The sequence below is a fragment of the Rosa chinensis genome, chromosome 6 (assembly GCF_002994745.2).
Source record: "Rosa chinensis cultivar Old Blush chromosome 6, RchiOBHm-V2, whole genome shotgun sequence".
NCBI classification, from domain to species: Eukaryota; Viridiplantae; Streptophyta; class Magnoliopsida; order Rosales; family Rosaceae; genus Rosa; species Rosa chinensis.
In genome coordinates, this window is record NC_037093.1 from 60,070,442 (window position 1) to 60,085,730 (window position 15,289).

At 38.8% G+C, this 15,289-nt stretch overlaps 1 protein-coding gene, 1 long non-coding RNA gene and 1 pseudogene across 5 annotated transcripts; 2 read left to right on the top strand and 1 right to left on the bottom strand.

Annotated features, from left to right (window-relative positions):
• Nucleotides 1-104: 104 nt before the first annotated feature.
• Nucleotides 105-2,019, bottom strand: LOC112172065 (V-type proton ATPase subunit c''2). The gene is made up of 4 exons (XM_024309237.2): nucleotides 1,790-2,019; nucleotides 1,620-1,697; nucleotides 645-815; nucleotides 105-541 (listed from the first exon to the last, which is right to left on the bottom strand). Exons 1-4 carry the CDS (start codon nucleotides 1,918-1,920, stop codon nucleotides 376-378), a joined length of 546 nt encoding a protein of 181 aa, XP_024165005.1. The 5' UTR covers nucleotides 1,921-2,019; the 3' UTR covers nucleotides 105-375.
• Nucleotides 2,020-6,315: 4,296 nt separating this feature from the next.
• On the top strand, nucleotides 6,316-11,720 carry LOC112171703 (annotated as a pseudogene).
• A 631-nt stretch (nucleotides 11,721-12,351) lies between these two features.
• Nucleotides 12,352-14,881, top strand: LOC121050214. 4 transcript variants are annotated; one of them, XR_005802380.1, is made up of 4 exons: nucleotides 12,352-12,495; nucleotides 12,593-12,662; nucleotides 12,782-14,425; nucleotides 14,601-14,881. It is a non-coding gene; the product is annotated as an uncharacterized LOC121050214 (long non-coding RNA). The 4 variants fall into 4 exon arrangements; XR_005802381.1 differs by having other exon boundaries at nucleotides 12,782-13,184; nucleotides 13,970-14,881; XR_005802378.1 differs by having other exon boundaries at nucleotides 12,782-14,881.
• Nucleotides 14,882-15,289: the final 408 nt, after the last annotated feature.

Below are 15,289 nucleotides of genomic sequence, written 5' to 3' on the forward strand. Positions count from 1 at the left end.
AATAGAAACTGCATACCAATTATAGAACATTCATATAAATGGGAAATACTACTCAAGCTTAAAGTTGAGGAAGGAGGTCTCAAAAAAAAAAAAAATTCATGTTATTCATTGAAACACTAAATAATATTGTCTGCGACCAAGAATGAGGTAATACTACTCATTCTTATACAAGATAGAACCAGCTCTCCAACATTTCATTCCCATCCGATTAAATACAGCCTAAGATTGATACAATAGGGAAAAAAAAAAATTAATATTTCCACAGCAGTTTTAACATTCCTATCACTAATGAAGTAACCAGCGAAATACAGATTCATGTGGGCGCATAACGCTGTCTTAATGTCTTGCCAAGTTTCAGAGAGCAACAAATCAATTTCATTTTGTAGGCCATGTTGCTTGAGCTGACATTATGATTCCAACAATTACTCCAAACAATCCAAGGGCGCTGCCAAAGATCTCAATCACAAGGATCTTCACAAAAAGTGTGGAGTTTTGGGCATCGGACAATGCACAGCTGCTTCCAATAATTCCCACGCATAACCTGTCACCGAAAGAGAAATCAGCAAAATCATTCATACTGTACGATCTGGTGAATTTTTAATAAAACTCCATAAAAATGTAACAAGGAAGGTGAAGGTGCCGACCCGCAGAAAAGGTTCGCAAATCCCACAATGATCCCGGACGCAAAGATTGCATATCCAGCTCTAAGAGATTCAGGTTCATATATCCTTGAAGCAGGAACACTCTCGAGCTTTGTTTGTAAAATGATTGCAACAATAACACCATATATAGCAACAGCTTCACAAAAGATCACACTGAGACAATAGATGTACCGCTTCCAAGTTAGTTTCCAGATGCAACATGGTCAAACTTTTTTTTTTGGAGGCATATGTATGAATGGCCAATAATAGGATAATGTAGTGTAGGTTTTACCAGCAAACACAGTCAAGCAACAGATGAATTATCAGAATTCATACCAGAAAGGTTTAGGGTTTATAAGCTACCTGAAAAGGGATCAAGTATCCTGAATATCTATTACTAAAAATCTGTTATTCCGTAAACGGCAGTTATGACTATCCTACTTTCAAAGCCTTATAACTATCATAGCTTCCTTCTCTGCATGGCTGCTCAGCTTCCAATATTAGAGTTCATAGGTCCTATACTATGCCCTTCCATCCATAGCATCAAAGAATAAGAAATTCACAAATAGCTCTCCTGCCCAATATTGCTCTAATACCCTCCTGCCCTATGGGACATCAGGAATACGAGATTCCTTCAACTAGACGACCGCACTTCACAGAGCTAGTTGAAGCAAAAAATCAAGGCACAACTTAACTAAACGGCCAATGTCTAACCACAAGTGCAGATAGCTTGGAGTTGAAAAACAAAACAAAACACTAACATCTGCTCGAATATGATTTCAAATTTTCAAACAACAGCACCATTCTCCATAAACCAAAAAAGCAGCCTAATCATATCCACTATCCAATTCAATCACAGAGATATGCAATATCATCATGGCAATCCAAATTTCTGGTAAGCAACTCATCACAAGCTTGGTGTATATAATTCCAAATCTAAAACCATAAGAAACTAGAAACAGGCAAAGAACTAATCACCTGATGAGATTCTTGGAAGTGATGCGAGGAGCCTTGATTGCTGCGCCGATCAAACTACTCCCGGTGATGTAAATCCCCCTAATCATCCAAATAATACTCAAAAGAATCATTCAATAATTCAAAGATGCAAACTTGATCGATGAAATTAGAAGAAAGCAGAGAAATCAAACCAGGCGGCGCCGAGGACAGAGACGCCGATAGATATGGCAATACCGACGGCGGAGAAAGTGTAGGGAGAGATCTGGACGAGGGCGCGGGCCCACGAGCTTGAGTAACCCACCGCAATTGCCGCCCCTGACATCTTCTTCTTCTTCTTCTTCTTCTTGTGGGGGGTAAGATTGGGAGGGAGAGTATGAGAGGAAAGAGGTTTCTGATCTGATTCGGGAGGGTAAGATATTACGAGACAAACTGAGAAAGGGAGGGGTGGATGGAGCTGTGCTTACACGTCCTCAATGCGCGCGTGATCCACTTCATTTTTTTTTCTTTTTTCTTTTTTTGGTATGAAAACCTTATTATTATTAATTACGCTCCGATAGTGTCACTCGTCTCGTTGAAATTTTTTAAGAATGAAAGATTTTGGGTCTTTCTAAATGTACCCAGCAAATATCTAACTACACCCAGCACTAAAAAATTGTCCTGTATATTTCCAATTGTACCCTTGTTTGATTATACCCATCAACAGTGCATACCCAGCTCACAAACGTTTTCCTCATCATCAAAATTGAGATCAGGCAAAAGAGGATTGGTTTTTTTATATTTCGAAACATGTCCATTTACATTTGATATCCTTTCACCGACGATCATCTTTTTCTGTCATCACCATTTTCTTCCATCTTATTTCTACGATAGTGATTTTGCCCACTTAATCTTGAGCGCGATTAAGGGATGATTATGTGAGAGCAATTGACCAGAGTAATTCATCATGTAAAGAAGGTTTCATTTTGAGACAGAGGAGCAAACATGTACACCAGATTCAATTGCATCCTTGATCAAAAGGCATTGCAATCTACATACCAATGAGATAGAGGGATTTAAGTGGGGAGCAGCAACATGATATGCATGCAAATAGCTTTTTTAACAAATACAAGATCAACTTCAAAAACAGATTTTGACAATCACTCATCCAACTTTAACTAGTTCTTGTGCGAAACTGGCGGCCAATCCTCTATAAACTTGTTCTTCCACTGCTTTCTGTCTCCGGTTCATCTTCGCCCACTGCACATCACTGTCTTCATGAATCGTGATCCCCACTAGTTTCTCCTACCTATCAATTTCTAGCATTGTCGCAACCGTTGATTTCTTTGTTTGGTGTGAATATGACGGGTTTTGAAAAATCCCTGGGTGGTTCTGCTTCCATAGTATTTGACTTTCCCAAAAGAACACAGAAATCCATATAAGATTGCATGTTAGCTTCCTCATCCATGTCAATTCATTATATGTATAATGTGTATATCTTGATGGATTCCCAATGTAATTTGGAACTGCAGACACATGATCTCCACCTTAAAGGCTTTTCACAAGTATATCTTTAGATCCATCAGGCTCTTCATCGCAATCATCTTTACTCTAAGTCAAACCTAACTACTGATCATTCTTCCTCTTCAAGATTGATTTCAGGTTGATAGTATCTTCAGATGTGATGAATTCATCAAGAGATTAGGGTTTGCATTGTGAACATTTGCTGGGTTTGTATTATATTGCTGGGTATATATAAGGGTAAAGTAGGAACTATTGGATAATTTTTTAAGTGCTGGGTGCACTTAGATATTTGCTGGGTTCAAATAGAACCACCCAAGATTTTTCTATGTCTTTTTTATTTAGTATATGCATCTTCAAAACAATACACAATTTTTTGAATCAAACCCAAATCGGGTGCCAATATGTTACAACACAAGCCAGAATAAGCCGTTACATACTTTTCCGTAGTAGATAAGAAGATAGTAGTAGTACCCGCAGTGGTACATAGCCATAGACTCACTCATTAGACAATTAAATATTTAGACATAGAGAGAATCCTCTTTTGGTACTACTCTAGAGGCGGTAGAGGTACATATAGTGCACAAAAATGAATAGCTTCCTACTACAAGAAAATTATTGTAATTAGATAAACTAAAAACATAGGGATGGGCCTAGGGCAAAACACCCCAGCCTAAATTAAAAACCCAAGAGGGCAGCCCCAAGAGAAGGGGTCCAGCTCAAGGCCCAATAAAGAAGGGTTGACTCAAGCTCAAAACACCATCACCAAACCCACAAGCCACACGCACAACTTCGATGCAACGCCACCGTCCAGAGCCCAACCGCTGCGACCACCCCCACGATACCGCCCAGAACCACCGAGCCACGTCGCCACAGCGATCCACCCAGACCACCAAAGCCACACCTTCACAAACAATTTGCCCAGAAACTGCTATAGCCACCGTCGCCACTAGTCCTGGAAATCCCACAACGAAGATACTACCGCAGGTCTTGGAAGCCCATGACTAAACTCGCCGTCCCTGTACAATCCGAGCCCAAGTCCGAGATGTCACCCGGGCTTCACCGTCACCCATTCTGTTTGGCTCCAGTTTTGTTGCAGCTGGTCAACAGTCTCTTTTCTGCGCAGGCGTGCCAGCACCGTTCTGGTATGGTCGTCGGGAGTGTCCCCTTGACCTGACTTCTTTTGAGCGATTATGGACGAGGAGAGCACCAACCTCGTCGCGGGATTCTTTGTGCCTCGTGGTGAGGACTTTTGCTAAGCTTCTTCAAAATCACACAATCGATACTCGACGTCGTAGATCGAGCAAAGCAAAAATCACTGGGAAGTGGGGAGAACTTGCTAAAGTGTGACTTTAGCTTGGCTGGTTTGCGAGGGCGTTACCCTTGCTTGGCTGGTTCCGTAACTTTTGTGGTCGCGGTACTATAGTCGGCTCCGGAGGAGACTAGAACCAAAGCACGTTAACAGAGGGTTTGGTGGCACTGACAGTCGACTCCTGAGGATTCTGGGACTGGAGTGTGGTCACCAGTAAGAGAAGGAGATTGGTTGCTCTAGAGAGGCTTATATAATCGTAGAGATTAATTGATGAATTGTGTGTGTTGTTACTTCGTTGTAGCCTCTATATATAGGCTGCTAGGCCAAAGTGGTTGGCCTTAAACAAATCATGATGGAACACTAATGGAATCATGGTAGGTTTTCCAATTAAGACTATCATGAAATGTAGTTGAATGATTACCCACTTGCATGCCATATTCCTTAATTGAATGGAGTATGACTATTCGCATGGGCGTGCCTTTTTTTGCAACTTGCATAATCTTCCATAATTCTGCAGGTAGGCTTTATTTAGCCTCTGAATAATATATTTCGAACTTGTCGACAATATATAGCTTGAGCCACTGACATTGGCTCAATTTCTTCAAGACACGCCTTGTCAGGCCAAAAATGCTCATTTTGGGTTCAAACATTGCCCCCCATACCTCGAAGTCAAAGGTCTTCGTCTTGACCGAAGAGATTTTGAATCAGCACTGCTCTTATAATGTCGTTGCTCCAAAGTCACTTGTATTGGCTTGACTGAAATTTCTTGACTAAAATCCATATAGGCCTCTAAATAGGCCATAAAGCTTGAATGCCACAATCTGAATTGCCTTTGTCATGAATTGACACTTTCTTTGCCAACTTTATTGGCCCCCATGTATCTGATGTCTGGTATGCAGTGAATTGGCGAAACTTGGGCAGGTTGTAGGAGATCAGAACTTTAGCATGGCCCCCATGCGAAGGAGACTGCTTTTGATCGCGAATGAGGATCCTTCTCTTCCTTGGTGGTAGCTTAGCCATGTGTATAGCAGTAAGTATCTGCCTTGTTCGCTGGCTCTCTGTTGATTTTCTCAAATGTAGGTGTTGGAGCCACTTCGCTGGCTGGATCAAGTTTGATCAAGGCCTACAGTATTTGGCGAAATAAGATGCAGAATAGCAAACTGTTTGCTGTCATTTAATCCTTCGCGAATCTTATGCTGAAGAGGATGATTGAATCATGGCTATTGAAATACTTATTAACATCAGTCTTAATGGTCCGGAAAAATTACTTTCAAAAATTTAAATATTACTTAAATATCGATAATATTAAATTATAAAGATTTGGACAAAAATTTTGTAATTTTGAAGAAGTTTAAATAGTTGATACTAGAACATTAAATTGCAATGCTTTAAAATTAAATTTTGCATATTACAACCATGCGTCTCAAATTTCAAAAGCTGATCTATAAATTTATTTACATCGTATCACATCTATGTAAAAGACTAAAAGCTCTAAACAAAAGATAAAGAAAATAAAACAATAAATTTGTCATGAAATTGTGTTAATTATTCTAAAAAAATGAAATGTGTTATAGCAAGAGAATTCAACATACTATCCTTTGTAATGTGGAACACTATTTTGTTTAATTTTCTTTGCACAACGAGGTTCCTGATACTTAAATTGAATGGCAAATAGAGATGAGATCAAACACATACTATAACAGTAAGAAAGATGCAGAAAACAACTTTGTTGCATGTTGTTTGTGTGATTATGAAGTTCAATTGGGAATCAAGAGTTGGTTTTTTCTGGTACCCTTAAACATGGACCCTTCAGCCTTCATCTGTTACAGTAGAGAACTAGAGACACACTAGCTAAACAAACCCATAAAACACCCGACCCAACGAACTCCAATATCCATCCTAATTTTAATGGCCGAGGTCAGAATCATTTGCACACGCACAGTTGTGAGTACGAGGCCAGTCCAAGTCGGAAAATGCCACGCCTTATCGGTTCTTGACCGGATAATGGAGAAGAAACACCTAAGAATGGTGTTGTATTACCCATCAATGGGTGTGACAGAGCCCGGTGAAGTCACCAGGAGGCGTAGAGAGTCTATTTCGGGAGAGCTTATAAGTTTTCCAATAATGACAGGCCGATTGGAGAGGAATGAGAGGGGGCAGTGGTCGGCGAAGTACAATGACGCTGGAGTGAGAATGGTGGAAGCTAGGGCTGAAGGGACTTTGGAGGAGTGGCTTAGAAATGTGGATAGGGAGAAGGAGCTTATGCTTGTCTATTGGGAGGAAATGGACCACCATCCCTTATTTTGGTCTACATTTTATGTTCAGGCATAACTCTTTCAGCGACCAAAATATTTAGAATTTGTCTAATATATTACGTTGTCACATTAATCATCATTAATAATATATGATGCGTTTTGTTTCCTTCTCAGCTTACTGAATTTGAGGATGGTGGTTTAGCAATTGGGCTAAGCGGCACTCATCTCCTGGCAGATCTCACTTCGGCAACCGTGTTCCTTAAGGCCTGGGCTGACACAAGCTTCCCCGGACAAATGTTGCAGCCTCCGCTTTTCCACCCACTGCCACCGCGTAGACCCGGAAACAGAACACCCGATCACAGGCCCTATACCTCCTTGATCAATCACTACAAATACTCCATCAAGAAGTCTATGCATCCCGCAAACAAAAAGCACACAACCGTTGCCTTTGCCTTCTCGGAATCCATGGTTCGGGCCTGCATTGCCATGGCCCAGCCCATTGGTGCAACCAACAGATCCAACCCGTCACCCTTCTAGGCCCTAGCTGGGCTATTTTGGGTCTGCATTAGCAAGGTGAAAGGGATGAGAAATATGATAAGCTCGTCTATAATGCATGGATATGAGAAAGGTTTTAGGTTTGGACAAACTCAAGGCTTCTTTGGAAATTGCATGGTATATAACAAGGTACATCAAGATGGAATCCCACAAAACAACTTATCAGAAGCTGTGAGTTCTATAGGTGAGTTGGTAGCAAAAATGGACAACGAGGGTATCATGGATTTGATCGAGTGGCTCGAATGTACCGATGACCAATGTCCTTCGCTGATGAACGATTCAGATCTCATTTGTGCTAGCTTAGAGGCTGTAGACCCGTTTTCGACAGTTTTCGAAGATGGGATTAATGCACCCATTCGCGTGTCGTATTATGTAGAGCCGGTGCTGGGGTTAGGGCAGGTTCGAATTTTTCCGGCAAAGTCGGAAGACGGTGAATTGAGTTGGGTGGTAATAATTACACCTTCACATGACGTGATGGTCAAGTTATGTGAAGACGATCTTATTTTACACCTGTCTCCGAATATCTTTATGAACGTAAATAAAAACTAGCTAGTTAAAATTTACTACGTTAGAGTGAGTTTCTGTACAATTTTGTGTATGCTAAAGAAAAATTTAAATTTTCAAAACCAGCTTAGAACAAGCTAATTTTGTACTTGTGTATTTGTCATGGACTCATGGTACACTCATGAGTATCAAATGGTTTAACAAAACAAAATTAATGGTTGTGGCAATCCAATCAATTAGTTATTTTTGTGTATCAATTTAGTTCTTATTAATAATTTGAGTTTGTACCCTGTATTGGGGTGCTCTTGATCATCATAATCGTGACAAGCCGTCTAAGTAACCCATGGAAAATTGACACATCTCGTCACCACCTAACATGTTCCAACTCTGAGATATATAATTGTAGAAAAAGAATACATGCATTTATTATTGTATTGAAAATCCTCTACCAATTTATTTGTTTCCATACGCATGATGCATGTTAGCGCGAATTAGAAGATAGAGCATCTTTAGAATGATTTGTTCTCTTCCATATTTCCAAAGACGATTGTATCTGATCTTTAATTCGCAAGAGCTCCCACAATGACGTATATATAAATTTCAATCACAGCAGGCCACATGCAATCAACATTATAGCCTATATGTAGTATAGGATGGCCATTCTATTACGGGATTCTTTTAATTTTGTTTTTTGTTTAATCAATTTTATGTCAAGCTCACTTTTTGATCCATGTTACCTGATTATTCAAACAGTGGGTAATGTATTTGTAAATCAATTGAAGAATAAACTTAGTTAAATGGAGGTTAAAAACTCAGACGCATTGAGTTTCACGAAAACCGCCCATATAATTAAACATCTTTTTTAGGATCAGGAAATGTGATCTATAGACTTTGTTCACTCTACACAAAGAATAAACTATGAATATACGTACCCCTGAGCTAAATCATCTGATGAATGAAAGCGAAATGGATTAGTATAAGCTTAACGCATACAGACTGCAAACTACATGTGTGTGATTAGTATAAGCTTAACGCATACAGACTGCAAACTAATACAGACTGCAAACTACATGTGTGTGATTAGTATAAGCTTAACGCATACAGACTGCAAACTACACGCGCGCACATGTAATATATGATGTGCCGTTTCTCTAAAGTAACAGTCAAATACTGCATAGTATCGGTTGTTGTTGCAGACTTGCAGTAGTTGATGATGGATCATCTACATCTTGGAATAAGTTTGAATATGCCTTCTTCTCCAAATTTTATGAGCTTAATCAATTCCCTTACATACAAATTTCCAGACAGAAATGAATGACTTTGACTTGAAAGAAAGTGTTTTCTAGGTTGACGAGCTCTGTAAAGAGAAGCAGGCCGGCCGGTTGTGCTAACTGTAGTCTATAAACCCTGAATGGTATTATCACAAGGAGAACGACCTGTACCTACTTTAATGTTCTAATATATGAAGGTTATGTTTTATTTGTTCATCGTACTTGCACCTCACATAAACATAATTACAAATAGTAAGACGCTTATTCGATCAATTTTTACATATATTGAAAAAGAAATTAGCAACTTAATTACCCAAAGAAGAAATGAAAGTAACAGTACCCTAAACTCCAAAGCAGTCAAAGTGAAAAAGAAAAAAAAAAAATACTAGCTAGACATCTATCCTAACCCTAATTTCATAATATATCCAGCCTGCAAAATGAATAAGCTGAAAGTGAAATGTATAGGAAGATAATCTGAATAATTATCACTTCAATTAACCAACTATGTCAACGCTTGATTAAAATGGTGGGCAAATTTTGTCAAAGCAACGTCATTTAGAAGTTGAACAGTCTATTTCTGCGGCCGAAACAACGCTTAGTTAAAACACTAAACATATACTGATTAGTGATTATATCTCATATTCAATGACAGCTTAGCGCGCATCATTGAAAATGGAATCACAAAAATTCCATTGCAAGTGCCAGATTATAATAACCTCTAACTGGCTAAGCACTCCTTATTAAACCAGTTTCCTAGCCAATTAATCTGTACTTATTCCTCAAGAATTAAACAAATTAATTACCTAACGAGCAAAACAAAACCTTAAATTATAAACAACAACACTAATCAAGAAATTTATATCATGACAGAAACCAGCATAATGTTGTTACTTGTAAATCAACCATTCTATTCATGAGGGAAAGATTCCGGTTTAGTTTACAAGAAAAAGAAGGAAGAAGGGTCCAAAGAATTTCTTCATATATAAATGTGCAACTCCAGGTTTGATTAGAAAATTATACAAGTTGTGTCGAATGATTCTGCAATTGATTACGAACATGAAACTTAAGTTTGCCAGTCATTAACCAACAAAACTCTCAAGTTCTCTTCAATTTGAAGCCATTTATTTAATATAGATATGAGGTATAGAACTACAATCTGTGTGTTGAAAGCAACATACAAAGAGTTGATCGAGTTATTATCTTAAGCAATTAAGATAGAAAAATACCAATTCCAAGTTTTAAAATTTTGACTTTGCTTACGGCAGGTAAGTATATGAAAGCGCATTTCTTCTTTTAACACTAAAACCCATATATTTTGTTTAAGCGAATTTACAGTACCACGCTAGCTCCGAAATGCTTTCGATTAATGTATTAATTTTCGATTAATGTATGAGTATGTTGTTAGGCAACGGATTAGCATGCATGTGAAAATTATGCATGTATGAGTATGTTGTTAGCCACCGCCACTCGTTCATATAAGAAAAATTACAACTTATAAATGTAGAAACTACATCAAAATATAAAATAGCAAAAGAAATACTAGATGCAATAAAGCATTGGAAATAAAACCTAGCAAGGGTACGAAGGGATGCAATTAAGCATTTGATGTGGCACCAGACAGAGTCCGGGCTATGTAAAACGGTACCAATAGTATGGTCGGCCATACTTCCACGCAAAGAAATACGTCGAATAGAGGGTAACCTTCTATCAAGGTAACCGCCGGTAGTGTGACCGACCTTGCCTACTCCACGCAAAATAATGCACTGAATAGAGGGCAATCTTCTACCTAAGTAACCAAAGAAGCAATTCCAACATGCAGATAAATTTAGGAGCCAAAAAAAGTCTCCCGGATCCCAAATGCGAACCCTAACAGCTTCGGGCTCATTCACCAGCTGCCAAGCCCCAAGAAGGAAGACCCAGCCCAAAGCCCTACTTGACCAACCCAACAGAATAGAGGCCCAGGCCCACCAAGGTCTACTTTGGGCACCCAACGCCTCTCTGAACACTAACCTTGATCGCGGCTCCGACAGCTGCTCCACCACCCGTCGTCTGAGAAGGCACAACCCGGTCCCACTAACGCAACTCCACCCGCCTCCACCAGATGTAGCGCAGGTCCAGCCCAAAGCCCATGAGCAGCTCCACTTCGATCGCCGCTGCAACACACTGGGAAACTGGATCGAAAAATATCCTCTCACGAGCCCCTCACTCGCCACCAGTCCAGGGCCGCACACCGTCGACTTGAGCCGTGCCCGAGATGTCCGAAGACACCTGACTCTCGGGGCCTTCCTGATCAGAGAAGGCAACGTAGCCATTGCTTCTTCCAATTGAACAGAGACATGATCATAATGGGTCTGAAGGGAAGAAATTGCCACAGGCCAAAATCGAGCCACCAACTTCTGCCACAGCGCTACCAGATCTGAACCACTTTCCTCCGATTTCAATCGAGCTCGGATTTGACGAAGATGACGAACTCTTGGTGCCATCCCATTCCAGGTATGCACAGCAGCCGCTTCCCTCCTCAGAGAAGAACCAGCATGATCAAATAGCGTCTGAGAAAAAGAGGTCGTCGTCGGCAAGATGGAGAACCACGACCTATCAGGCAACATGGTATGAGCCGTGCGCCAAGGTATCGACGCCGAGAATGATGCCAAAATTTTGCTCCATCGTTGATGGAGTAAGGTACAGAGAGGCCAAGAGCATCGCTCTCCCAACCCTAGCAGAGCGCTAGGTATTTTCATTTTTACATGTATCAACTATATTTAAATTACACCACCATCACATACTATTGATATTGTTGATAACTTAATTACCGCTTATGTTTAGTAGGCGGTAAAACATGCACGTTATTTGTAAAGTTGTAAACACATCCAACTACTAATGGTGCAAGCTCAGTGATTCAAGACAAAGAATATAGGCTAGAGTTGTTTTCTCAAATTAAAAGGGTGTAGTGGAATCTCCGAACGAACACTACAAATCTATATGCTCGTGCACTACAAGAGAAAACCCCTTTAGAGACAAAAGTATAGGAGACAAAGCAAATTTGCGTCACTAATTCTTGTTATTAGCATCAAAAAAATTTATTTTGTCACCTAAAAGTCGTCATTCTTGCTTACATGTGCGACATGCTTGAGAGACAAAATAATTAAAATAGGTGACACACCAATTTTGTCACTGAATATTGGGCGGTCAAGAGCGGGGAATTTTCCCTCGTGAAAGAAAAAAAAAGAGGTAAAAATTTTGGAAAAGCATTGGCGGAAAAATTAAACTAATTCAGCGGGACTTGAAGTAGATCTAAACCTCCTTCAACGGCGTAGTTTAAGGAAAAGTAGGGTAAGATGTGAATAAGGGTTCATTCTCCAGTTGACACATTCACGATCTCCCTTTCTCACAGCACAACCTTCACACACGAACTTGCAACCACCGACTCTGACCTCCACCTCCGTATCATCTCCTCTATCCTTTCTGTACCATCCAGCAGACAGTCCCATATCAAGTATTTTAGGGTAAACGATTTCAGGGCTTTTGTTGTTTGCTTTTACTTTTAATGCTGGGTATTTTCAATTTGTTAAATTGAACGGGTAATTTTACTTTGATCCACAGTATTGTAGGTGCTGGTAAACCCTAAGCGTTACAGTTTTTGGACCTCTGTTCGTTGCTGCTCTTATATTGGGTGAAAAACGATTAAATATATTTGAAACCTGACATGCCAATTTTACATTGTGTTATGATTTTAATTCTGCAAAAAATTTATGATCTAATATAAATTTTGGTTTTACCTTTTCTTTTCAGGAATAACGATATTACAAAGAGACAAGTGGGATTCCTCACCAGGTTTGTGTTTTATATGTTTGTGTTTGTGAGTCTTTTTACTTTTGGAATGGATTTTGGATCGATGTTTAGTTATTGAATTAGATCAGCATCACCCTATAGTCTAGATTTGATTTTTTGGCTTCACGAAGTCCTGATGTGTTTGATTCTTGGTTTATTAGCTTTTTTCAAATTATAATTTTGGGATTAGTTTAATTGGATGGCCATGACCTATAAAGGGTGATTGAATTGGTTCACTTCTGCCAATGCACTTTTATGTTCATAATGGTTTCCTTGGTCATTGAAATCGAGAGCCGGAGTCACCGTGAATGAATTCAAGAGCCAAATAAGTCCAGAAAAACTTCTCTCTCTTTCAAGTGGAAAGGTATGTGTGGCTTACCTGTTGATAACAAGTCTTGATTCTCTTGGTATAGAATAGGAATAGTTATAAGAGATGCATCAGTATATCTTGTTATTTAGTATGTCATCAAGATCGACTTATTTGTTCTTCAAAATATATTATGAAGCTAATGTCCACTTACATTCTCTTAGCTTCTCTTGTGTTCTATGCTTTTTGTAATGGTTTAGGATCGAGTTGTGTGATGGTATTGGAGGAGTAGCTACTATTTAGTTTGAAAGTATACTTGATGATAAGATCCCTTAAGGTTAACCTTGCGATGTGGTATTTCTCAAGTATAAATAATGTATCTTGCTAATATATTATTTCATTTGTAACCTTCTGTGTAGTATTTTTATCTATATCTACTTAAAATGTTGTGAACTCCTTTATGCTTTTAACTTGTTATAGGCTGGTGGTAGCGTGGTTTCAAATAGACAACTATAGGGTGGCCTTGAAGTTTCTAGGGTCTTTGGCGAAAGCCAATTTAAAGAGATTATTTTCTCTTCTTTTAGATGCATTTGCCTTTGCTATTGGCAATAAACCTTATTCATAACATAAGTGCAAGTGAAAATGAAACATTTTCGCCTTGAGGTTTGCAATGCATATTTGCCTCTTTTGAGCATCTCTTGTCTATTGAAACTTATTCGTGTGCATTTTCACTTAGTATTATATTTGAGTTCTTGGTGTTCATTAGGTTCTCAATCCTGTCATTCACCATGCTACAGAGCGTGCCAACATATCTAATTTTATGGTGTTCTTTATGTATTCAGACTTCAAGAACTTGGACTTGTCAGTGCTTCAACATTGCCGAAGTGGAGATTATATGCCTGCATACACTAGTCTGTTTTTGTGACTTGAGATAAGCAACATTCTTGTTCTTTTTTTCCATTTGAGTTGGTACTGTCAGTCCAAGTTGTCAATTTATGTTACTGTTGCAATTTTCAAGGCTTAGTATGATCTGTTGCTTTTCTTTCTCTTTTACCTTTGGGTTCAGATTACTGAACATCAGTTGCTAAAATATTTTATTGACATCATTTCAATATTATTCTTATTTTGTAACTGCTTATTTCACTCCATTGTTTGCTCAACTAATTTGAGCCCATATGATCTTTTAGGGGAATGATATCTCTTCTGCGTTAATCTCTGATACAACGCTTTTCAAGCTTCGATTAGAACGAAAGACTAGTCTCTTAAATGAAGAACTAAATGAACTGTAATCAAAAGTGGTAAATTATTCAGACCATATTTATGTCCAAATAATTGTGTGTCGAATAGCTCTGTTACTTGGTTTTTGATACGTTCTTGTAACTTACCGCTAGCACCTATACTTAGTCCACCTAATTTTTTGCATTCCAAATGTTTATGTTGATGAGATAGCTTGAAGTTCCTGTCCCTATGCAGGTAGATATCTTGACAAATGATGTTGAGATCGACGTAATGAAGAGCAGAATCATTCACTGTTTGGGCGATGGTGATATGCGTCGGGAACTCGGGATACAGATGAGGAAGAACATGAAGATGAGAATGTAGATTATGTATTAGGAGCTGTTGTTTTTCTATATGCCACCTTAGTATCATTTTAGTCTTTGTTAAAGAATACTTTGAAGCTGGATAAGAGTTGATTAATGCTACATTGTTATTCTTTTATTGGAATTAAAGTGAGTGTTTCAATCTGACTATTAGTTCATTTCAAGATTGTCTATTATATCAAATAAAGTGATATAAAAAATCAGCAATATTATCTATTAATTAAATATACGAAACTAAATGGAATAAAAAAATTGCTTGGCTCCAAATATGGGTGACGAATTCTGTTTGTCACCCTTAATCTAGTTACCCGCCATTTGGAATTTCCCGGCAACTGTGAAAGATTTTAGGTGACAAAATGCAGGAGTATAGGGGACAAAATGGATTTTGTCGCCCTTATGATTGGGTGACAAAATTTACCTGTTGTCACTGATGAGAATCTGTCACGCTGTTTTGGAGACAAAATTAGCGACGAAATCATTTCGTCACCCATATTGGATAGTGACAAAATTGTATGAATTGGTGACAAAACAGTTTTGTCTCTAAAGGGGTTTTCCCTTGTA